At 37.4% G+C, this 26,801-nt stretch overlaps 2 protein-coding genes across 2 annotated transcripts in view; one reads left to right on the forward strand and one right to left on the reverse strand.

Moving 5' to 3' along the window:
- Positions 1-20,495, reverse strand: part of LOC115759476 (IDLSRF-like peptide) — a 40,618-nt gene extending 20,123 nt beyond the window's left edge. Inside the window, exon 1 of the mRNA XM_030700410.1 lies at positions 19,978-20,495. Coding sequence (XP_030556270.1) covers positions 19,978-20,128 — 151 coding nt within the window. The 5' untranslated portion in view covers positions 20,129-20,495. The remainder of the gene's footprint in view (positions 1-19,977) is intronic.
- LOC115759475 lies at positions 6,541-7,970 on the forward strand. Its single transcript, XM_030700409.1, has 2 exons — positions 6,541-6,609; positions 6,710-7,970. The coding sequence occupies exon 2, from the start codon at positions 6,719-6,721 to the stop codon at positions 7,877-7,879; it is 1,161 nt and encodes a 386-aa protein (XP_030556269.1). The 5' UTR covers positions 6,541-6,609; positions 6,710-6,718; the 3' UTR covers positions 7,880-7,970.
- Positions 20,496-26,801: the final 6,306 nt, after the last annotated feature.

Below are 26,801 nucleotides of genomic sequence, written 5' to 3' on the forward strand. Positions count from 1 at the left end.
GCCACCTGCGCATTATCACACGCCTCAATAACCAAATTAGAAATGGCCAATGAGATTGTCAGTCTGCCCCCTCTGGAGTACTTTGTTTGTCTTTTCGCATTTTGAGCGCAATGGTGAAATGTTTTGACATTTTGACATTTAACGCTCTTGCAAGTCAAATAATAATATGAATAATGATGATTACTTGCGGTTGGTATTTGTTGTCAATAGCATTGAACTTTATGTGAGCAAAGTTACCTGAATGCCGTGAAATGGGTTAATAGACGTGCGGCATAGGATTAAAATATCATTTGAGAAAGTTTTCCTTATATATAAAACTTTCTTCATTCCGAATGTCTTTCTTCTGCAAACTGTACTTACGTGTTGTATGACATGCTGTCAATTTGTGTTGGGTCTTAGTTTGAACACATTTTCGCGATATTTAAGCCCAATGCCATCCGCATACACACATAACGATAAAATTCGGCACTTTCTCTTCGGCAGCTTAACGCGTCGTGTTGCACGGTATCGTGATGAAGCTAATGCTCGTGCTGTTGCCACAGGGCAACAGTATCAGGAGGTTGAAGGAACAACAAAAAACCGGATGTGAATATGTAAATGAAATCCAGGCAGACACAAGCAACAGCCGGTCGATGCGAACAGGTGGAACAAACGGATATGGACGGGGGCAATAGAACAAGTGCACAGCAGTTGATAAATTGTTTATTTAAAAACGTATATACCATTGCGATAACAGCTACAAATTGCCCCGCACCGCACCACCCAACATCAACTCCAATGCTAATGTTAAGCCTAAGCAACAATATTTGTATATTGTGGGAGCACAAAACCAAGCACCAGCTGCGCGCAGGGATCATGCATATATATATATATATACAGTCGACGAACAAAAATAGAAATGAAAACCAAATAGGCTTTTGTTCCGGGATAGTATTTGCAAATGTTAAGCAAGTGTATAACAAAATGACGCATAGAAAATATTAAACAACTTTTATTTAATTATTATTGTCACATATTATCCTCGAAAATAATATATAATATAATATATATATAATATTATACGAAAATAATAATTTAAAAAATATAGAACAACATATAAATTGTTATTTGGGCATTTCATAAAATAATAATAATTAATTATTTATAGAACTCCTTCCATATGATGACAAGTTTAAATGGGCTTTAAAAATTTATAAAATGTGCAAGGGCATAATGTAAGTTTATAAATTATTAGAATATTGCATATTCTATGGTACAAACATTTTCAGGATTAAACGTTTGAAACATTTAATAAAAAAAACCAAATGCAAGGCAAACAAAGAAAGACTCAACATGAAAATTAACTTTATATTAAACTTTCAGTTGAATTGTTCTTCTTGCATTTGTTTAAAATAATAATACTCTTCAGTTTTGTTTAATAATATTAGCTAAGTGCTGATGGGAATATTTTTCATCCAATATTTGCTCGATTATATTCAATCATTTGCTTTTCGCTCAGCTGTTCAAATGAATATATTTTTTTTTTTGGGCTTTTCTTGCATAAAATACTGGTTCTAGAGACGTGTTCAATAATTTTTGATGAATTCATATTAGCCACAAGCAAATCAATCAATCAATCAAAGGAGAAAGGCTACCAACTGCGACTCAGGCGACGACAACGCCATTGACACGCCCACATTGTCGACAAATGAACCGCCCACATCGAAGCCGTAAACGGACGAGGAAAGAGCATGACTGAGAGGGCAGGGCCGTGGTGCGAATTGCGTGCCACGCGCCATGTGGTAAACCCAGCAGATTTGTGGTACGTTTATTTATCATATCAATCGAAACTTCAACTATTTTGCGCGTCATACTTCATGTTAAGCCTGCCTCTAAGCTGAGCCCCTCGAAATGTGGCACATTTATCAGGCAATTACCAAAATCGCTTAATTTATGGTACTGACGCATCTGTCAATTGGTTCTGTGGCTCATAATGTTGCTTGAATCCGTTTCGATATATCCAATACAACATTCGACTGGGCTCTGATTGAATTAGATTAAGTTCTGGTTGAATCTTCATTTTTGCATGCATTTGATTGGCCCCAGCTAATGGCTTTGTAATGAATGTTGTGATTAGCTTCAGGGCCAAGCTAAAACCACTTACCAGCGCCGAATCGATGTGTCGATGGGGCGTCTTAGATAGGTCGAAGGTTGCCACGATTTGAGTGGGCCGCTGTGCCCGCAGGCCCACAATTGCCAATTAAATGTATCGCCATTTGTCATTGAGGATTATTAAGGTTAGACAACAAAGTTCTATTGATTTGACATTATTGCTGGCTCGTACCTGCGGTGCTTTTACGGCCTTCTTAAATGTGGGGGCAGCGCTAATATGGGGCTTATGTACATGATAAAGATAATTAAAAATCAATACAACTCTGATTTGTCAGCTACAATTTAGAAAAAAATTATATGGTAACTGAGCGATATTTCTTTTATATGAAATTCGGAGTATCAGAGCTTCCAGACTCAAGTTAAGCACAGCTTTCAGCTTTACCTTAAATTATTTAAAGCTTTAAAGCATTTGTTTACATACTCTTTGGATTATAAACACATAAGAGCCGTAGGGTACTGTAGCTTCCTAGGGAGGATGGTGGAAAATCCTGCATGAGTGCAACAAATTCTAATAAAAAGCAAAGCTTTAACCTTTGCTGCATGAGCACATTGGGCCAAGTGTGCTTTAGACCCGACTAAAGTCCAGCTCATCCCCTGACATAAAACCGCTTAAGCTGTTGGCGCCGTGTTGCTTTAGCAAAAGTCATAAAAGAATCGCAGCCCGCACGTAGAAACTTAAATCATTGCCTTCGCTAATAATGAAAAACCCACACACAGAGGATGGGGAAAATACTATGAGCACATGGGAAGATAGAGTACGATAGGGAGCGTTTGCCACAGCTGCGCATAGAGGGCGGGTATATAGTACTTTTTAAAGCACAGTCAACGCAATACGGCGAGGCACATAAAACTTGAGCAATCGCACATAAATCTTTTGCAGACAAAATGGCCAACTGTTGTTGGCGCAGCCATGGCGCAGTTTGCATGCTAAGCAGGTGTATTGGCTTTTGCCCACTATAAAAGCCAATGGTGTGGAATAAACGTGGGCGCTTGGAATTACTTGTGCGAGAGTGGGCAGCAGATGAAAGCCTGTTTCAGGTGTGGGCCAGGTATCAAGTGCGAGTTAAAATAAACTAGACTGATGCTTTTTTGATGTTCAAATTGCAATTCCGATTGGAAATTAAAAATCGCAATTCAAATAGATATATACCTATATATTAATTATTATTATTATTTTCCTTTAAATTTTCTTTTTAATTAAATAGAAATCAATATATATTTTTATATATCATATATCAATGCACATGTGCGTAACTCTAACAAAACATAAAAATTTAGAATAAAGTATGATATCCAACATTATGAATTTAAACAGATTTATTTATTGAATCATTTTACTAGTTCTAGGTATACGCAGATTTTTGAGTAACACGTTAGGCTCTCTATATACTATATATTTCACTTCTCCCGTCCCTGCAGGCGCCAATTAACATTAAAAGGCTTTCCCTCGAAATTTTGGTGTTAAAAATCAATAAATATATTGGTATATATATTATATATTTATCACTGTGTTTGGCAGCTGAAATTGAAATCACATGCAACTGGCAGGCACATAAATTGCGGTTTATATATATTATAATACCCAGGGAACATGGAGTGGCTAAGAAACGGGTATGCCCGTTTGCTGCCAATATAACTATAATTGAATCATCTAAAAACTAAATCTTACCTTAAATAGATAATGAGCCTGCATGGATTGCCCAATGATTCTCTATAAAGTTCTTATCCCTTTTTAATATCCTACCTAGCCTCCTAGCCAACAAGTTTTGGTGTAGCGTAACTCGTAGTCGAGTACACTTTGCCAGCGTGTTCTCCTATTTTATTTTTTTTTTGGTGCACGGCAATGTGCGTGTCGTGGCCTTTAGCCAAACATCTTTGCAACATGCAACTTACCAACGGCAGCTCATAAATCTGCAAATGTGATAAATGGCTGTAAAGCGTAGCTTAATGTTTATTTAAAATAATGATGATGATGAGCAGCATGTGCCCCGGCCTGTCGGGGTCGGATCGTATGCAAATTTGCCCAGCACATTAGGCAAAATTGTCAAATGTCAGTTGCGAGTGGCTCGTTGAGGGTCTCTCCTGTGGAGCCTGACAGTTGCTGCCTTTTGGGCTGTCAATTATTCATAAATTGCGCATACGTCTGCGCTCATTACGCATACGCCCCCTGTGCGCTTGTGTGTGCATTTAAATTGCTTTCAGTTTGCTTATGTCCATATATTTATATGTATATGGGCCTGTCAGTGAGTATATATATCAGACATTGCAATAATTTGATTTACACAGCGACACGTGGAAATGGTCCTTTTACCTTTCATTTTACTTACATTTGGCTTGTCTCTTTAGCATCATTTTGCCTAATTTAAGGCTAATGTCCGCCTATGAGCTCTGAATTTAAGTTTGCGGCTTTTTGTTCTTCAAAACTCTGCCTAACTTCTTATAATTTCTGTCAAACGTTCCTTATAATGCAAACGTTACCGAATAATTTACGCGCGAAATCGAAAAAGTTTTTTTTGCTGGTTTCTCAACATTTGTTTGACTTATCGCACTTATTACAGGAGATGTTGTTCTTCTTGTTTATTTTATTTATTTATTGCTCTGGTGTGTGGTTTATAAGTTAGCCTAGATTTGCATACATTAAGTGACTGTGCCCAAGATGAATATAAATGAACAAATTTTGACGTAGGCTTGACAAAGTATTTGACATTTAAATACATTATTCATTTTCATGTTGGTCTTTTGAATGCCAAACGGTTAAGAAAGTTGAACTTAAGTAACGATTTATAAACGATTCCTTCTATAATGAAAAGCAGCTGTAATGGTAAAATTACTGAATATTTTCCGAATATTAACGTACTTTGTTACCAAATTCCCATTTTAAATCAAACCTTAACTGTTAATTGTTTTCCAAAACTTTTGTATTTCGTTGAAAATATAACCAATGCCTATAAATTCGTATAAAATATTAAGAACGAACTTATCATTTTTTATACTATCGATGTACATCGATTTTCAACAATTTTGAGAGCTAAATAACCCAAATATGGTATTTAGCTGAAGAATATTATACTTAGCCGAAGCTTACCAATAGTGTATGGTAAAGAAAGGAAGACTTGCAGCTGTAAATTTATATATAGAGAAGCTAGATTGTTTCTTGCGGCACCTAGCAGTTAAGCACAGGGTCTCTCCTAGTCAGGCATAACCGGCTAGAGCACTCATTGGTTTTTATAAGCAAATTGTTGACTTAAAATAAAGTTGAAAAGCAGGTTCCATTTTTTATTGCAATACAAAACAAGGCAAGCGTTTCTTTAGATGGAATCAGGCTCAATACACACATGACTCTCAAGGGCATTATGAATGTGTCTGCAAAAACAATACGAACGTCATACGGAGATGGCCTCTGTGGATGCATTATGAAATAAAATAAAAGCCACAGTCAGCGAATGCGGCTAATGCCCAACACAGATACAACAAAATAAATAAGTATATTTGTTTTACTTATTTGATGTAACCGTTAAAGCTGGCGTAATAAATTTTTTATTTTCCTGTGGTATTTTGCCTTCTAATGCGTCCAGTGCTCAGGGTCATCCTCAGCTGCGGTTTCTGGCTGGCTAAATACACAGCGACATGAGTAATGACAACTTTATCGCTCATCTGTTTGGCTTGTGTGTCCCATCGGGATGGTCGTGGAGGGGCTTCGGTCGGCATTTGTCAGCATTTTTGTTTCACAAACATATTTGATTATATTATTTTTTTTTTCCTTCTTACTGTTCAGCATGTCAAACCAATATTTGTTCGGTTTGCCTCATGTCAACGGATACGGATATTGTCTTGCTTGTTGTTGAACCTCTGCTTGTCCAATAAATTCAACATTGATGTATATATTTACTCGGATAGCAGCGAAGAGTAGCAGAAGTAACCAGGACATGCCTTGCCTTGGGAACAACAGCTCATGGTTTATGAATATTGTCCCCGGCATGTTTCATCTAATATGCAGGACGGCACTCCCAGACAGGCCCATTTGCTTCCCCCCAATCATGAACTTGAGTCAATGCCGTCATTAACACTTAGATATGCCCGTAGCCAGAGGGTCGTCAATCTAAGAGGTAGTTGGACAAATGTGTAGGCTGCTTTACAAGCAAAACATTTGTCTTTGTACCGTTTTCCCTTTACAAGTTTTGTTATTGAAATATTCACATGTAGTTTCAATTGGTATCATTAAGCTGATATTATAATATTCTTAAGCTCATATGCTGCCAAAGAAAGTGTTTAAATATTTCAACACTCAGACAAAAAAGCAATATTTTTTACAATCAACCTAGCCTTCATTGAAAACAAGGAAGTTGTCTTATAATCGATTTTAATTCTTAGCCTTGACTCTGTAAAGTGAAGTCTTTGCATTTTCTATCAGCAGAATCAACTCAACATTGGAAGTGTAGTCAGGATTTTCAGTAAAATGTAGCACAATTGTTCGGCCAGTCTCGATATATAATCTTTAAAATACAACAAAAATATACAAAATAATTTGTTAAAAATATACTTTTTTAAATTTTTCCAGCTAATCTCGATGCAGGCCCATCACGCCATGCCTGATTTCCGGTGCCGGAATAACTGTCAACATAAGGAGTGCCAGCGCCATGCGCCGCTAGGTATCATTGATCAGCATACGCAGTGCAAGTGCCTGGGCGAGGTGAATGCCTCATCGATATTCCTGGAGAACGTACTGGACTTGGCCAATACATTGGCACAGATAATGATCATATGCGGATTGCACGAGTGTAAGGCTAAGTCCACGGTAGACATCATAACGTATGCATTTCTGCATTACGATCAGGTATGCTACTGCATCGATACCGTTCCCAAGAAGCGGCTGCGCAAAGAGGATCTCTTCCACGAGCTGGGCAAAAAGTCACTGATGAACAAGGTCGAGGCGCATCTGGCATACAACATCATCAAGCGCGGCTTCAAAGCCTTCTACTACGAGCCCAAGCAGGAGCTGACCTACGACGAGCAGGGCAGACCTAGCTATAATGACGAGTGCGTTTGGGTGCATGCGTCGCGCAAGACCGCCGAGAGCTATGCGCGTTTCGACGGCCTCTCTTGCAACGAGCAGATGGCTTTTGAGGCCAAAATCAAGATTGCCTACAAAAAGTACTACGATCGCATGCAGACCCGCAAGCGCCAGCCAGAGGGTGATGATTGCAACTGTTGCTTCTGCGCCAAGAAGCGCGGACATCTTGTTTATGCCAAAGAACCGGTTCCATGCAGCACCAAACGTAAGCCGAAGCATATATGCCCTTACTGCTGCAAGAAGAAGCAGAAGCAGCAGTACACTCATCCTGCTCGCCAGCCGGCCAAGTGTCCCAAGTGCCACAAGTCTCGCAAGTTCTGCTGCTGCACAAAGATGGACTTCAATCTGCAATGGGTGAAGAGCATTTGGGAGCGACCCGATTTCAATCAGTATTACAAAAACGAGATCGCCGAGATCGAACAGCGTCTCATCAAAGGTTCCTGCTGGCTGCCACCAGAGCCAATCGCCACAGAGGGCGTCGATGACGAAGAGGGCGAGGAGGAAAGTGAAGTTTCACCCGAAACCCAATTGGCTCTTGGTGGCAAGAGCGTGGGACACCCGCCCAAAGATGACGAGGAAGAGGAGGCACCAGCACCTGCAGCTTCAAATGAAGGTGCCGCTGAGCCTGCACCCGAAACTAAAGAAGGGGAAGAGTAATTGTCAATGGAGTGTGAAACATATTAATAGATTTACCAAATGGTATTTTTTCGACAAGCTATCCAAATCAGTAAAAATTCCAAGTTTATTATCAAATTTCTATCGACTTTTTACTTAATACATTTTTTTGTCAAATTGAAGCAGTTTATTAAATATCGATTTTTATTGCCATTATAAAAAGGAGTATACCCGAGCTAAACACAGTCAAATTTGGCATGTAGATACTGGTATCGTACATAGAAATCCAGAATATTTTTCAGATGAAAGATAAAATTCGAAAATTGTAAAAATCGTCTGATGCTCTTTAGTATGCACGCACATTTCAAATGGATAGCTCTATCAGCTCCGAAATGATTAAAATATAAATTTTCCATAGAGTAAGGCTAGGGCACACACAGCTACAGCATAGTTAGAGTTGTGCGTGCTTGTGAGTATCTGTGTTTTTGTGTATGCATGTATAGAAGACAGCGAGAAAGTTTATAACGATAGTTGGACGTTAGATACAGGCTATGTCTAGCTCAAGCACTCGCAACTAAGAATATATACTGCTATGAATTGCGTTAAATGGCATGAATTTCCAACAATATCATTGATAGGTGTCAGATTGATTAAATCAAAAGTAAAGTTAATGAATAGAAAGATATGTGAAAATCGGGCTAAAAAATGTTAAAAAAAAACCCCCGATATATTACATTGAAATCAAATTTACAAATCTCAGCTGGCTAATAAATGTACCTAATATATCGTCCGCTCCCTTTCACTTGTGACTAGAACATTTCTCTGAAAAGTATATTTATACATATGTGGTATGTAGCAGGCCATTATGGCATAATACGTGCTGGTCTCCTCAGCTACGTCCACGTTCAAGTGCACTTCATCATAACCACAAGCCGCCCTGCAGCTGTTGCTGCCGCCTTCAGCTCCTGCGGACAAGGCCCTGACTGGAGTGCTTTTCAACACTAACTCGTAGCTGCACACAAGAATTCCCTCGTAACCTCGAGCCGAGCAGGAGAGGCAACAACTGCAGCAAATCCACCCGACTGAAACTATCCGTTGCAGTCATTTAACTCGAGAACGCAATGCAAATCCTCAGCAGTCTCTCTGCTCGGCTTATTAAGAATTAAGTGAATATGCAACATGTTGAGTCGTGTACCAAACTGTACCCATAAAGTGGGTACAAATCTCGTTTTTTGCTGTTATGTAGGTACATGTCTGCATGTATAAATTTGCAGGCCAAAAAAGTAGACCACTTCTATACTATATTGTGGAATGTGACTGATCTCAAACAACTGATAACTCTTTTATCGAATTATTCGGCAAGATTTTTCAGCTGGTATTTTCCATTTCGTCGTATTCTGATTATTCTATTAATTTGCACTTGCATTTGCTTGGCAAAGTTGCCAGTCACTTTATCTGCTTGGTAAAAATATGGCATGAATTCATCGAACTATAATCGCAGAGTTGCCATACTGCTATGTATTGTGCAGAAGCATTGCCAGCATTGAAAAAATTTGATAAGCATTTTGTATGCAGTGTTAATAGCACATCGATTATTTCCAAGTTTTGACAGTTCTGATATTGACACTCTCCCAACTAGCAATTGACTCAACTTATTCTGTTAGATGTGAATGCAATTTGGCAAAATAGAAAATGTTTCATTATGTATTTATATATATTATCTAACTTGCGTATGGCCTAGCCAGTCTGGAGGTGGCATAAAAAGTTTGAAAGTGAAAAGTTAGTGTAACAAAAGCATGCAACTAAGTGGAATTGCCACAACTTTTCACTAGCTGCCAATTTGAAAGCCAATGTCAAGCCTGATGCCGCAAAAGTTTTGTGCCCACCCAACTGACGTCCTTGCAGTGTCATAATCACCTTTCGACTGTTGGACTTCAAATTAGAATGTGCTTTGCGGTTGGGCCTTCAATATCCGGCGGTGCATATCGCCGCAAATAATTGAAAGCAAGCGTGCTAATTTATTTCTGCTGTTTTGGAAAGACCACAATAGAATTTTAAACTGCGGTTCAGAATTCCAACGAGAGAATTGCAATAAATTTGCGCATCAAATTGTCACTCAGTGGTTAAATAATATTTTAATTCAAATTTTATGGATGGCTCATTTGTTGATTGGATAATTAAATATTCAAATATGTTGAAATGTAGAATGGCATTCAATTTTAATTATTGAAACGGGTAATAGGAGTGGTAAAATTACATTAATATGCATATCGACTGTTGAAGGTATAATTGAATTTATTTATCCTAAGCTAATTGAGATGGTTGTAATTGAAATTAAAGTGTGGACTTGTACTTGTATTTCGAAAATACAATTTGTTGCCGCTCTAGATATGGGCAATGAATAATTAAGATGACTTGACAACTTTTTTAACTAGTTATGGCCTTGAGTTCATTTTGTACCTCAAGCAATAAAGTTTCTGAGTGAAAAGTTAGACTCAAGGCTATGACACCTAATTAAACTAAAAGTTGTCAAAGTTAAACATGAGTTAATGCAGAAAAAAGGTTTATTAATGCGCATACTGTATGCACATCAAGGACATTTAAATGCGTCATAAGTGTTGGCCAAGGTTTTTCCAATGGATCACATATGCATTTAGGCGGAATGACGTATAATTCCAATAACAAATACATGAATACTAATAATGAATACATAGAATATCCAGTCCTGCATTTTGAATATCGCACCTGACTAATTCTATATGAAGGCATTTCAACAGCAGGGAATAAATATTAAATTGCTTTTAATGCCGACAGCTAAATTGGATATTCAAAGCCAGACTCTGTCAGTTGCAGCCACAACAACAACTTAAGGCGCTGGCCAAGGATGCCCCAGCATCTCGGCAAGTATGCTGGAGCATCACAAAAGTCACAAGTGGATTTTTAGTGCAAATGCAAATGCGCTCAGCCAATGCGGATCTGCATCTGTGGCTATAACCAAAGCATCTTTTATACGCTGGCAGGACATTACTTCAGCTCTGCTTTGGCTGGGCTTGGCTTGCCTTATATGACCGCATATTTCCATTTTCCATATAATACTTTTGCTCGAAATTGGATTTTGTGTATGTGTGGACGGCGAAATATATTTCTGACAACCGCCAGAAAATACGAATACAAATGCGAATATGTATGCAAATGTGGATGACATGCAAAGCTGTAGTACTGGCGGCACGTTGCTTGAGTTTAGAGATTTATATAAGTAAATAGCTGCACATAACTAAACTATGGTAAAGTGCAAAAGTCAAGCAGCAAATGTAAAATAAATTATTGCCAAAATCCAAAATAAGTCTACTACATGCACTCACTCCCAAGGCATTGTTATAAGCCCAAGCAGAGTACACATTGACATTGACAGTCGGCTTGTTTTAGTTACAATTGTTTAGCGGCAATGTAATTGGCAACTACCATGAGAATCTTTAACGATTTTATACACTACAAAAATAAAAATAATCTAGCAAATAAATTGGCATTCCCTCGGTTACACAAGCAAATGTAAGTTTAATTATCAAGAAAAAGAAATGTTAAAAGGGAAATTGGATAAAACGAATAAAAACTGGGTTGAGAGCAAATAAATTTCAGTTTAATAGGTTAAACGGAATCGATTATTGAAAACTAAGCAAAATGTTGATTTAATGCAATTCACAACTTTGTGAACTGTCATTAAATTAGTTGCCCTGCATAAATTTGCCCGACTTAAGCTTGGCAAGTTTACATAAATATCGCACACTTTTTGCCAGCTTTTGCCTCAATTTTATACTTAATTGTCTGGCTTTTACTAAATTTATCTTGCATTTTATTTGAGTGAATAAATTATATCAAATATATATAAAAGAGCTTGTCAAAGAATGACTGCACATTGGTTAAGCGGAAATTTGAACCCGCATTAAAGACATCAAAAAAGACGAAACGTCGCTGGTTCAACTCTAGCAGCATTTCTCAATTAATAAATTATCTTATCAAATTTGATACTCTTCGCAAAGAAAAAATATTGATAATAATTACAAAAACAACAAAGAGGGGAAAATGAATGTGAGGGAAAACAATATTTAAACTTTCACTTATTCTTTGAGTGTTTCGTGGTGTCATTAGTCGACATAGTTGATTGAAAAGCGAAGTTAAGGGCGACGACACCTGACACGATGGAAAGCAGTGTTTTTTTTTTTTAATAAAAGAATATGAGCGAAAAGATTAAAGCATATGAAACAAAATAAACATGAACAGGGATAGCAGTGAGTTTCTTATCCAATGATTACATATTTTGAATAGTTTGATTTGTATTGGCTGAGATTGTCGAGAGTTACAGTTGGCCAAATGCAAAAGGCCAATATTGCGACAAAAAGTGCTAGTATAACTCATATTCTCATTATATTTTTTAGAAAACAGATTAGGCGTGTACTTACTACTTCTCAACCAATTCAAACAGGCCAATCATAATTCAAACTAATCGACAGCGTCATCATGCTTGGTTTAAAGCTGATTTCGTTCCAAAATTTAACTTAAATTTCTGCTGTTTGCTGTTACAAGCCCAAATCAATATGCCATGCCCTCGCACTCGACTTAAGTTTGTCTGCAAGGGATACTTTGCAACATTCAAGTCGCTTTGGCTTAATGAAAAAGTGTTGTGCTACCCAGTTTTCTGTCCGCAACGGGGCGTATGAGCAATGCATGAAAGTCCTTGCTGACCTACCACCCGCCAGATACCGCGGCAAACTGACTTCCCGACTGTCCATAGGTGTTTTTACATATTCAATACGCTAGGTTTATCTTTTTGGCGCGCACGGCGAAACTTTTATGGCAGTAGTAAGCACTATAAGTACCCACAAAAATGAATGGAAAGCAGGACACGAAACGCAAAGAAAAAGAAAACAGCAACAAGAAACGCCAAGCGGAAAAACGCTTTTACTTTCGCCAGTCGCTGTCGGCAGCCCGTAAAATTGACAAGCCGTAAAAAAATATACGCATTACCAGTACCCAATGCTATTTGTCGAATGGCTGAATGCATGTAGAGCAACAAATTTCCCCATTGATGACGCACAGAACTACGTGAAATAATATTACACCATAAAAATGGCGCTTTGTGCTAACTAAGCCGAATATATTTCAGTCATTTACTTAGTTATAGTTCGCTAATTCTACGTCTCAGGCTCATTAACGGTATACAAGCTATAAAAGTATGCATAATGTGAATACTTAAATATAAAATGAACCTCTGACTTGCCTGCGCCAGCGAATTTATAAATATCTCGCGAGTAATGCTTAAAATACGCATCGATTTAAGTTGCACGACAAAATCGATCAAAATTGACCTTTAGCTTCGACCTAGCAAAGTAAAGCAATGCATATATATCAAAGATAATTCAATAACACATGTTCGCACCGCATAACAAGAAACATTTAAAAAACGTTTGGTAATTGAATAAAATTACTTTTGATATATTTTAACAAAATATAAATTTGGACATTAAAAGGAATTGAATACACCCTATTGTAATATAATAACATATCTCCTAATAATATTGTTTATCTTTTATTTCCAGAGTTGATCGAGGTGTCTATCAGTACTCAACTCTAAGTAATTGGTATAATAATAAATCAATATATTAAAATGTGTTTTTATATATATATATATTATACATTATAAAAATATTGTATATATATATACAAGTTAAATGGCGAACACCTATTGGGATTTTTGGAATTTATACTTGGTCTTCTCCTATTAAGAGCTTTGTGTGTTCGAATAAAACACATAAAACTAATGCAAATTATCGTTAAATATTACAAATTTGGTTCGTGAGAGAATGTGAGCACAGGCGACTGACAATATAATAGATAAAACAAATCTCAACATACCCGAAACAGGACACTCAGGATCATCCCCAATGCTCAACTATCCCACACACACTAAGAGAACCACAAGAAACTCAGTGTGCCTTGGGTATAACAAAAACTTATTAGATTAAGCAACTCCCATTAAAATCTCCACAGGTATCAACCTGCTCGGAAACAGCTCCTCTACAAGAAGGCTCAAAAGACTTTACCCGCTTGACCTGCCCCAGGGGAGTCACACTCTTTCCCCTTCTCACTCTCAACAACATTTTCTTAGCTTGGCCAATGAATTGCCAATTTTTTTGTTGTTCGTAAAATTTGTTGATGGTCTTACAATAATAGGTTGCAAATTTTGCCACTGAACATATTCCGAAACAAAAATAAATAACTTTTTAATGCAATACGTCATTTTAAAGTACTATATCTTTTGGGATTCGCCTGAATATGCCACGCTTTAAAGAATCTATTAACCTACAAGCTAAATATCTACAGTCGTACAGACGTAAGTAATCGAGTGGAAAAGCTACCAAGGCCTTAAATTTGTGACACTTAAAGAGTCTTGCTATGCTCCAGCTGAGCCACAATGTTGTCAATTAGTCAAGTGGCTTTAATGCTTCGATAGATATATAAGGCTGCGTATATAAGATGGGGATGAAGCAGCGAAACCCAAGCTAATCACTTAAATTTATGTTCTCTTTGAACTTTGAACAATTTCAACTGATTTTGAAGTGGCCAGAAAACTGGCTACAATACATCAGTATCAGGCATCATTGTGTCCGAGTAGGTATTATGACGCCACAGATGGTAGTCATAGCATGTGGTTAATTGGCATGCACTAATAAATCATCGAACATGTTCTGTGTGGTTATCATTAACCTGCGTTAACGCGGCGTATGCATAACAAAACGGGCGGCATGCTAATTTGCATACGCGTATCTAATAAATCCCTAGATTTGCATATCCAATGGCCTAGTTTACACAAAATTGGCAAAGCGGCCACAAATCAGTGCTGGCCGCGTATAATTAAGCTGTCAACATAATTAAATTTATCGCATTTATGGAATACTTTATACTTTGCCATTGCAATTAAGCGCCCTTCGCTTGACCAATTCTTCGGCTATTTTATGGCAATGGAAAATTGCTTACAAATGGCTCTGATAGTCATACTCGCCGCTCGTTTACATGGAATATTTACTAGTTGTTTTATATCGTTTAGAGTAGAATTTATATTGATATTATTTATGCCTGGTTGTGGTCGAACAAATTGCACAGCTCAAATTTTTTATGCTCTTCCTTGGCAATAACAATAAATATTGTGCATGGCCTGGAAAGGGTGCAGGGATGGAAGCTTAATACATTCATTACCAGAACTGTATTTCTTGTGTTTGCTTATTTTTGCAACAATATTCCAGCACAGTTTTCGTAATATTTATTTCAAGTTTCCTTCGAGATTGTCATTTATTAGTATATTCGATTTTGTATAGATTTTAATTTTAGATTGTGAGCGAGTTGTTAAACTAAACGTTTTCGGCTAAAGGCTGCACAAAATCAATATACTTTCGATAAATAAATATTTATATTTTTCTGTGAATGGAAGATATGACTGGTATCTGATAGGAACACATTCAGATTTGCCATATCGAGTATTCCTTTGTTAGTTCTTGGGAATGTTTGCAATTCAAAGAATGTGGCATGCCTTCAACTGTTAGTTGCATTCATTTGCTGAAACTCCTTTTCATCAAAGAGGGTATTTAACCAATTTACATTTTGTTTATTTAGCATTAGGTATAACAATTTATGTTATATTTGCATTCCACTCCGTTAAATAAATATATGTCGGGTAATATTCTCTACTTTGTATGACTGCCATATATTTATTGTGTTATCCAATTAGGGGCAACTTGTCAAGGTGTGCGACCACAAAATGTGTTGGAATTACGTTTTGAATTATGCAGGCTTTAATTCACTTCTGACGTTGCCAAATAACACTGTACCAAGGGGGAGTAGAATTTCATGTTGATTCTGGCATTGTATGATTGTAACTTGAGCATGCGATTGAGTGTGTGCAGTGCCACTCGAGTGCAGTCAGAAAACCAAAGCGACAACAAATAGCAAACAAAACGTAGCATACTCGGAGGCGTTCTTTGAAGCGTGCCACACATGCAAATGCATTGGTAAAGGCAAAGGCAAATATAAAATGCAAACGCGCCTTGCCCCCGTCAGCATTTTATGCTGCCATTCCAGCCCGTTGCCCATTTACGTGATCGTTTCCAAGCGCAACTGCAGTTGCATGCCGCAAAATAATATATTCTCTATGGATGGTAAATGCTGGCCACGAGCGCCCAAAACCAAAATCATGATTACGCGCGCATTATGGCAAACATTTTGCACTGGGACCTGAGTTGAGTTGCAATTTCCTGCCAGCCTCATAATAACCATAAACTTTATTAGTTTCCTTGTTGCTCCTCTTGCGACCTCTTGTACAGAGCGCCTAATTTTATTAAAAACTTTCGGTTGTGTGTGCTTTTGGCTGTGGGTAGGGCCGTGTTCGACCAGGTGAAACTTTCGCTGCCATCAGCTTTTTGTTCTAATGCTTCGAAATTCATTTTCTCAGACGCCCCCTTTTTTTTTTTGTTGGCCAAGTTTTTCGCTCCGTGCCTCATTAAGTATAAATAAACGAAACCGTAAACGGAATTCGTGCAGCACAACTTTTAATGGATTTCACATAGGTGAGAGGCGTCAAAGGATTGCTTAGGTGCCGCCATTAGAACACCTTTCACGATTACGGGCTGCACTCATTTATATTTAGTTTGTGCGCCATTCAAGTCTTGCTAAGAGCTCTTGACCTTGTTGTTAAATTGATTCCTAAACCTTAATTTTTAATTTCATGGATTACAAATACTATATCAATAAATAACAATCTATAAAGTGGCACGAAATACAACCAAGTTTTATTTTTTTGCTAACTAATGGCCCATCTACAATTTTTCAGTAAAACAGATTCACTGAACGACTTCACTTATAGGTGATCAAAAACAACAAAAGGTTATCTTTCCATGTCAGAGATGAGATATGACTTCGTTATGACATCGTTTCAAGGCATGAGGAACTCCTGACCATTTATGACGAGAATCAAGCAGACGAAGAGACCGAAAGTATATTAAAGAAAGCTAATTTAAATTTGTATAACTAATTTAAATGAGCTGTTAAAATGTTCCTCGATGAAGTGGAGCTCACGGAGATTACTTCTCGGATCAATTTCAAGGTGAATGCAACACTAACTCCATATAAAAAAACAACTTGAAATGGGGTTCAGCCTTATAAATATTAGTTAAATACATGTATAAGTATTGGTTATGTAGAAAGGAAAGATCCTTTTCATTTTTATAATTTAATGGGCTCAGAACCAATCATACAAATGTTTGCTAATGATGTACTCGCTTTAGGGCAATGCAATTAACGACCAACTCTTTTGGTCTACATGAAGGCCTTTAAACGGGAGTTGGGTGTGCAAATCAGTCAAATCAATGCGAGTAGATTGACCTTTCACTTCAAATGTCACTTAACAACCTTTATATATGCTGTTTTAAATTGCGTAAATTGCGGACACAGGCACCTCAACCCACACACAGTTTATGCAGTAACCACTCAAATCGTTGCCACAACGGCTGAAACGCAAAAAAATAAAAATGAAAATAACCTTTTTAAGTGACAGGCGGTGCTTTGTAACGTCCTGCGCTTTTGTTGCACACAGCTCCAACCCAGTGCACAATTATTAACTGCCAGCGTTCAGAGGCAAAAAAATTATGACCAAAACCACGTTAGTTAGAATCAACGGCGGTCATAAAGGCGGCCAAAGCCAAATGCCAAGAGCACAAAAGCGACCGACATTGTATGGCTGAGCTTCTGAGTGATGGACACCGTTGAGAAAAACATGAGACAGGGATGGAGTAAGAAAAGGATAAGCAAGTCCTTTTACTGTTGGCGCCAGAGCACTTTTCTGTCCAATAAGCTTAGAAGCTGCACTTGGTTTGTTGACTCAGCAGTTACACAATGCGCAGCCACTTGAAATTCTTCCACAGAAATCAAATAAACCTTGTTTATTGGATGCACGAAACAACTTTCGCCTTTATTAAATTATATTGCTTATTTTATATATGAATTTCAATTCAGCGATTTCCTATATTCAAATGTTCCTAAATATGATCCCTCCAGTATTTTCTCTGAATATGAAAATTACATGAAATAACGTCTATATTCGGAAAGACGTAGATCAATAAGGCACAAGGCCTTAAAGATATGTGGGGAAAATTGGAGGGCATTTTTCAACCGATTCCCCTTTTAGAGCTTTATGATTTAGAAGACTTGAGTCATATATGTGAAGTATAATTGAGTTCTAGCAACAAACTTACAAAAAAATGTATTTAGAAATATTGCTCTACTACGCGATTCTCAATAATTAAAGTAAGGTTTAGCAGGCAAACTACTTAACATTATCTCTCGTTTTCTTCTTAATATACAACAAAAAATTATCTGGATGGTGTATATTCAGTTTATTCCAAATTTGTGTTAATGAAACCAGCCAGACTTTCCCAAACCGAAAAGCAACTAACAATCATATTTTAAAGATACAACTTTAAAAAGTTAAATGCTAAAATGAAGGTAAAGTTATGTGCCCTAGAAGCTCTTGACTAAAGCATTCATACATATATTTTATGCAAAACAGCAATTATGGTAACTGCTTGTGACAAGCGGAAAAAATTGAATTATTTGATATGATGGCTTACCGTAGCTGCAGCTGCTGTCGTACCTTTGAATTGTCTGACCTTTGACTTAAAATTCACATAAATGTCGTAATTACTTGGAAATTTACGCGGAATCTGAACATGAATTAATCATGTTGTGACAGGTGCAATTGGATAACCGAATTACGGTTGTATGAGTTTGAAATTCAGTTAATTAAAGTTAAACATGTGCATTATTTAAAAACCATTCAGTATAAAGCTTACCAGTCATTATTCAAGCCTAACTAGGTGTGGCAAACTGAACTTGTTTATTTGCTCAAAAATGTGTTGCCAAATATTTGGTTTACCTGTCGCTAATAAAACATCTGACAATCAGTTAGCTTGTGGTAATTATTCAAAAAGCAAACAAAATTATGCCATCACCATCCGTTCGACTTCTCTACCCCGGCTGCAATTGCCATTAACGACTGACCGACTGGTGTTAATTTAATTATATAATAAATAAGTTCCGCACATAAACCAGAAAATATATATATGGGAAATTCCAACATGAAAACACGAAACTTTACTGAGTGTAATTAAAAGGAAAATGAGAAAAACGCATATGCCAGGACGAAAGCCCGCTTAGTTTATTTAATTGCAAATTGAGTTTTAAGCACGCAAATGCAAAAACATTTCACAATTCGTTGGCCAAGAACAAAGTACATTCAAAAACAGCAATGAGTTATATGGAAGCCTTAGAGCTGATGCACATAGAAGCCATACAAATACATAACTCCTTGTTTATAAATAGGGTTTTATGATATTACATAAATTCTAAGTATTAACTCAATGTGCCTATGGTATTTAAGAATAAATATGAAAATTAAAAATGTAAATAAATAAAACAATTTTGTTTTAATATATTTCTTTCTAATATATTTCGGCTTCACCTCGGCAACCGTCTTCACCGCAATTGCTTAACACGTCTGTATATATGTATATCTTTAGTATTCTCTGAGATTTGAAGCAAACGTGCAGTCGGAGTGTCATAAACCAAAATGTATATATATATATATAAGTCTATTATAAGTCTATTTGTCGTGACTGACTGACAACCCAACCCGTAAAAGCTACGATGCTGATATTTTCATTGTAGTTACCTTTCTTAATTAAGGAAAACTTAATTTTAAAACTCTACATAAAGACTTGAAGAATTTGTGAATATGTATCAACGGTTTTGGAAATTCTACCCACAGCTGTGTTTTTTTCTACCACCCAATTTGTTTCAAACTTATCTTCGAAGCTCGGATGAAAAACTTTGTTTTTAGACATATATATGCGTTATATATGTTATATGTTATATATATGCGATATGGAATATATATATTATATCCAACATAGATATAAAAGGTAGACATTTTTAGAATTTTATAGATTTTAGCCTTTTTCTTTAGAGATAATAATCTTTTTGTATAATAATATATGAATACATAACATATATGGAGAATATTTGAAATGTGCACTTACCGCTTCGTTTCTGTATCGGGTTTGCCATATGCCCGTACAAACGACTCAAGTCGATGGCACTCGCCGTTGCTTGGAGCAACAGCAGCGAGAGAATAAATGTTGGCCAGATCAAACGTCGCTGGTCCATGGTCAATGGCATGGAGGAGGACATCCTGCAGCTGTTTCTCTTGCCGCCTTTTTATGTACTTATTTTGCTGAGAACGTGCCGAAATTAAAGCACTCGCGTCGCTGTATGTATTTTTTATCTGTATCTATATCTGAGTCTAAGAGGTGCACGAAATAGAGGGAAAACTTTCAGATGCGCACGTTTGCCGCTTTACTCGAGTGTTTGACAAAGTTTTCTAGTTAGTTTGTGTTTGGGCAGCCGCGTCCTTTGCAGTAGCTGAAGGGGACCCCAGCACCGGATCGGTTATGTTTGGTTTGGTTTGGTTCGTGTTACGGCTGTCACTCTCACTTGGACTCGTTGACGCCGTGGACGTTTTCTTTTTCTGGCTTCACAGATGAGTCTGATTGAATTATTGTTGGCACTTCTGCTGCAGTAGCTCGTTCGTTTGCTTTGCGCTCACAAAGCTATGCTAATCGCCTTCTAATGGAGTTATACGCACCAGAAATTAGCTTTATTCCTTAATTTACTTTCGTTACGTTGATTCGATATAATTATTTGCCGCTATATACGTATTTGATTCGTGCAATTATGTTCGCGCTTTTTTGCTACAAGCCGTTTTTCTAAAAGCCGTTGGATTTAGTTTACTTTTCTAAAATATTTCGGATTCGCTTTCGCTTAAACATAAAATCGAAAAGAATTTGCAGGCAAACAAATATTTTGTTTTAGTCGACTTTTTACATTTTTCTACACTGTAACGAGAAGAACACAGAAAACCACATTAGTAGAGCAAAAAATCGATGTGCTTGGGTTACATTTTTCAAATTGTAATTTTGTTTAAAGTGGGGATTGTGTTTTTTTAGCGGACTGCCAGAGAAAATATTGCGGAAAGCTAACTTAAATGAAATGTATAATTTAAAGGGAAATAAAGGAAAGGAGAGGAAAATATGTTTCCTCTTGCATGTGGATCAGATATTAATGCGATGGACGGAAGCAATAAAATAAATAATATAAGCAAATATGAGCTTGTGCCATTAAACCAAAACCAATGATTTTTCGACCCAACAAACATAAATTGAACAAACACACATTTAATTGGGGCATTAAGAACTTCACACCACATTTTCAACTCGCACGCAACATGTACATATATTTATATATAAAAATATAGATATATATGGTATATAAAATAGTCGCCATGACATGATATGGAACAACGTTGGGTGGGTGTTAGGCAATTTACATGGCAATGTCGTCTAATCGGCTTAACAAAGCTTAACAATATTTCGGTGGTACGAAAAGTTGAACAACCCTTTTTCTTGCTTTTGAACACAGACACACACACACACGCACACAAGCCCACGAGCATACACACACATGGCATATAATATGCTCTAGCCATACTTGAGCGCCTTTTAATGACTCTCTGGAGCACCCAAAACACATACGCAGCAGTGGCAGAGGGAAATGCCGTTGAAGGAAAGCAAGTAAAAACCAGACCTTTAATTATAGCCAAGCTGAACACTTTTTTTTGCTTGTGTTTTGTTTTTTGGTTAACAGCTAACACAAGCAGACAACTTTATACAAAAGTCAAGCTCGAGGAAGTGGCAACTTTTAGCATACTTTTTGGAGCAATCAAAAATGTAACGTCATTTTTGCTCACTTTATTTAAACAAGTAGACAAAGTTTGCCTCAGCTTTACGGTGCCACAGACTTGCACAGCTTGTAAAAATGAACAAAAACAAGAAGCAGGCGTGAGCATTTTAATTAGTCAGTTTGCCTTTTCTAATGGAACTTTCTTATTTTTTATGTGTTGGATGATATTTTTGTAGACTTTTTTTTGGAACAAAATGTATGTATATAGACATATTTAGGTTGTACTGGGACCAGTGGCATTTTTAGTGCCAATGTTGACGTAGGTCCGTCTGGTCAAGGAAATGCTCCGGCCTTTCTTTTTTCTTTGAGTTCTAATTGAAGTTGACAAATCCTCAGGGTGAAGGGTCAGCACACAGTGTCTAACACAGCTGCTAATGAAAATTTATGTGGCGTGATGTATTCCATCGAAATTTCATTTGTTTTTCACAGCCAGTACTTTAAGAGAACTCAAAGTTTATGATTATGCCTTTAAAAACAGCTATGAATGTAAGCTAAATTTTTGCATTTATTTGTTTTGTATTCTTAACAGCAAATACCTAGTATAATATTATATACCTTTTGACCATTTAGAAGAAAAAACAACAGTCTTTCAAAATTGAATCAAAATATATAATTGAAAATAAATTGTCTCAATATTATAAATGATTGATTGATGGATTCCTGACTGGGAAGAACTTATCGCTGTAATATAAAATATGAAAGGAACTTCGGCTGACAAAGAAGTTTTAATGTCCAAAGGGGGAACAATAGGCCTTACGGGCATCCAAAAATGATAGTAGATGGCAAGTGAAGAGCGCAATACCCAAAATATGTTTGCCTAAAATCTATCTGAACGATATTGCGGAATTTTTATTGATCTCTTTGCTGGTGTCCGACTACAGAGTTAAAGTTTATATACACATAAAAGCGAGCTCACAAATAAAAAAGTCTATCGAGATTTTATAATCTGCAAGACATACTTAAAATGGAGCTTAAACGTGACATTTTTGTTGATTTGCAGTCGGACGGACAGTCAGATAGATAAAGCTGGATCAGCTGCTTTAAAAATGTTGAGTAAACAAACCCGTAAACCACTCTCTTACCTAGTTGAGTATGGCCTACAGGACAAATAAATTGAAGACAACTAAACGTCTTTTTATACTCCAAAGCATAAAGCCGAAAAATGTCATGACAGTTTGCTGGCAAACTTTGCGCACATCAAGACGGAGCCAGAATTCTTTAATAAACTCTAATGAAAGTTTTGTGCAAACGATTTAATAAACAATTCGAAGCCGAGTAACAAACAGATGCTTTTGCCGCGTTCAACGTCTGGGGAAACACAACTTGCGACTAAATTAAATACACCAGAGACGAAAGAAGCCAAATATTTTAAGACGTGTTTGCCGTTTGCTGTTCCGAGCAAAACTCAAGGAAAACCACATGGCTAAATATTAAGATAGGCCACAGGGGCATAGAGTAGCGCAAACAGGCGAGCCATAAAGTAGGAAACCAAGCCAGTTATGTGACGTGGCCAAAATGTTTCCAAATAAAGCGGCGCAAATTGTTTTAATAAGTAGCGAGACGTGAGTGCAGTTAAAGCCAGCAGATCAAACTATTTAAGCGCATTTTCTGTGGCAAAAAATATATAGAAGGAAAAGGCGAGCGAGAAAGAAATCTGTACTCTTAGCAAATTATTATTATACAAAATATAATGCAATGTTCACTTTAAATATGCATTAAACAGTCTTTAAATCTTCTTCCAACCAAAACAAACTTAAAGTAATGCTCCAGCATGGGTTCTTTTAAGGGTCATAACTTTGGGTTACTGCTGGGTACCTTCAAAGTTGAAAAATGTATAAAAATAGCTGCAGAGTCAGCTGCCGAAATCACAAGCAAGCGTTCATTTGCATAATATGTAAGTATAATAATATACGAAGAAGCAAAGCAGTGACTGCCCACAACAACAACAACAACAGCAACCAGAGCAAATGTAAGCTTTATTTTCGCAGCATTTTTCCAGCCTTTTTCATATAATTTTGTAGCGCTGGCGATGAGATTTTCCGAGTCCGTCGTTACGTTTTCTTAATGCATAATTTAACAGGTGCCTTTGCTGAGCGGTGCGGGCCAGATGAGAGGCATAGCAACAGTGGGCCCGCACAAAAGCAGGCAACAATCAGCAACTGCGTGTTGTTATTCAAAGCACAAAAACACCAAAAACACACAAACAAACACACACACACACACAGCTAGACGGCGCAAGAATAAACTGCGGTCTAACGATGGTAGAACTGAGGCTGAGCCTAACTCTGAGGTAAATAATGTTCAAAGCGACTGTTCTTCAATTCAATTTCTTAACACACTCGCACACTCGCACACCAAAAGCACATAGACGTGGCTATATGATATTTTTGTTGTCAATTTTTGTCACTTGATTTGGTTTGTAGCGCGAGGTTTTCTTTTACAATGTCACTACCAAAATGGGCTTCACATTTATATGGTATATTTTATTACAAAGGCACACACTGGCGCACACAAATACACAGACACACACACATACACACACACACACACACACACACACACACACACACACACACACACACACACACACACACACACACACACACACACACACACACACACACACACACACACACACACACACACACACACACACACACACACACACACACACACACACACACACACACACACACACACACACACACACAAGAAGGAAACAAAATAAAAAAGGCGCCAGTTGGAAATACGCGGACACAAGAAAAACAATTTTGTAAATTTATGTAAAAATTTCCATAATATTTGTTTTTTATGCATTTCTTTTTGCTAGCACTGTGTTAGTGTGTATGTGTTTAATAATATTCGGTTACAGTACGTTTGAGTACGAGCCAAAAAACTCGAACAACTATTTACAACTCCGCTTGAGTGTAAGTTTCAAACTCGACTGAAGCGTTGAGCACATTGCGTGCGGTTTTTATACTCTGCATTCCACTCAAATGACCGCCACAACTGAGCGTAACTCAATCGCCTACGCGTTGCTCGTCCTGAGCGAATCGCGAGCAACTCGTGCCCTCGTGCGGCCTGCTCTTTGACTCATGATTACTCCGACTGTTGCTACAGTTGTTGCTTATGTTTGTGCGTTGTGCAAAGGCAATACGAATGGGCATATATTACAACAAGTTGCTACATTGTTGAAAATTTCGGTATTTATGGAAATATGATAGGTTTTAAGTATATTGGCAATACAGAGCAATAAACTGAGCATTTCATTGGCAACACATTTAAATTCACTTTGATAAAAGTTATAAAAATGAAAGTTAAAATTTTAATATAAGAGTTTCAAGTAACTGGAGTGCATTATTCTTTACCCTCACGAGGAATCACTTACGATAAGGCACAAAGCATCACAGGTAATAGGTATGTATATACCCCGGAAATGACCACAACCTCTTGGATTAGCGAACCGACTCCTCACCTACCCGGTGAATCTTTTACTTTGCGTCTTCTAAAGAACCAAGTAGAACGGTGCAAAAAATGAGGCGGTAACCAAGAAAGCCAACCTCTTTGCCAAGTAGTCAGCCTCTAGATACAATAGATGAAACCATCCGGCTCCTATATCCGTTCATCAACCACTAATCTAAGCTATCCACATACAATACTTAAGAAAACTGCAAGCTGCTCAATCTAAAATACTGAAAATGATATTTAATCCGTCATCCTTCGATTCAACAAAATCCGTGCATAAGAAAACCCATGGCCTCATCTCTGCAACCAAATTCGCTTTAAATTAAACTAATTTAATGCACAACCCACGTGCTGATAGGTAATTTGCCCTTTAATTCCCGATTAGTTGCCATGAAGTTCGTCACAATAACCTTTAGTATTAGCTTTTATATATTTATGTTCAAGGTGGTCTGTACCTTTGGGCTATTAATAATTGTGCATTTGTTTAAGCTCAACTGTAATATATCATATTAAATCGAATCGGTGCTTATTCCAGCTAGCTAGGTTTAATTGAATTGAAGCAAATTATTTAATTGAATCCGTCCCACGCTTGATCCAAAATTAAAAATTAAACTCATTTTTCAAGGAAGAGCCATGCGCTTCGGTATATACACATAGTTCGGTATATACAACAATCGGACTATAAACACCGAAGGCTGATCATCCTTACTAATTACAATTATATTAATACTACTTCTGTGGGCGCGACTCGCTTACATCTTAACAAACTCTAAAATATAAATAAATAAAGATACAATGTCCATGCTTAAGCTGATGAGAATGACAGACATATCTAATTTGACAAAAAAGCTTGCATATATACAATAGTTAAACTAAATTCATAGACCCTCTGCAAGTGTATATCTGCAGGAAAAAGCGATTGAGGAAGCTGATAAGCACAGAATATCAATTAGCATAAGACCATAAATGAGGAAACGCAACTCTCAAGGTCGCTAGTCGTTAGCATCCTAGTCCTGGCCCAGTCATCAATATACTTCCATGCGCATCCACTAAATATGCTATTAATTAAAGCAACAAATATTAATTAGTGCCGAGTGTCTATGTGTGTATGTGTGAACCTTTTGTTTTTGTGGATTCCTGGTAAACGAAAAAAAAAACACATGTTCATGTAATAAAACCCAATGTGTTCTTATAATTTCAGCCAGCAGTAAGGAGCCACTCGCTGAGTAGAAAGTATCAGGGAAATTGAACAAGAAATTACTCATAGAAGAGCACGCCGGCTGCTACCCGCCCCGCCCTTTTTGCTGCCCACGCAAACATCTCTGGCATAACTAGGTGAATCCATGCCCAATAGATTGCCAACCGGGTCCCTTATATGAGCGCCCACTGCTCCAAGGGTAGCGCTGATTCGCTCTAGTCAAAAAGCTCGAGGGGTATTCAGGGTGTGCTATGAAAAGCGTTGGCGTTTCACTCAAAACTGAGTGAATCCAGGTTGAGCCGAAGAGAGCGTGATAGAGAGAGAGGGTAGACAAGGAGGGAGGCTTCAACGTTCGCTCGGCTTGTTTGTCTTTTGGGCCCTCGGACTTGTAATGGCAATATT

This window comes from Drosophila novamexicana, unplaced genomic scaffold (assembly GCF_003285875.2).
Source record: "Drosophila novamexicana strain 15010-1031.04,08,12 unplaced genomic scaffold, DnovRS2.1 tig00000308-arrow-arrow-pilon, whole genome shotgun sequence".
NCBI lineage: Eukaryota > Metazoa > Arthropoda > Insecta > Diptera > Drosophilidae > Drosophila > Drosophila novamexicana.

What these genes read in the sequence shown, in the direction of transcription:
- LOC115759475 (XM_030700409.1), top strand. Translation starts at nt 6,719, where the DNA reads ATGCAGGCCCATCACGCCATGCCTGATTTCCGGTGCCGGAATAACTGT.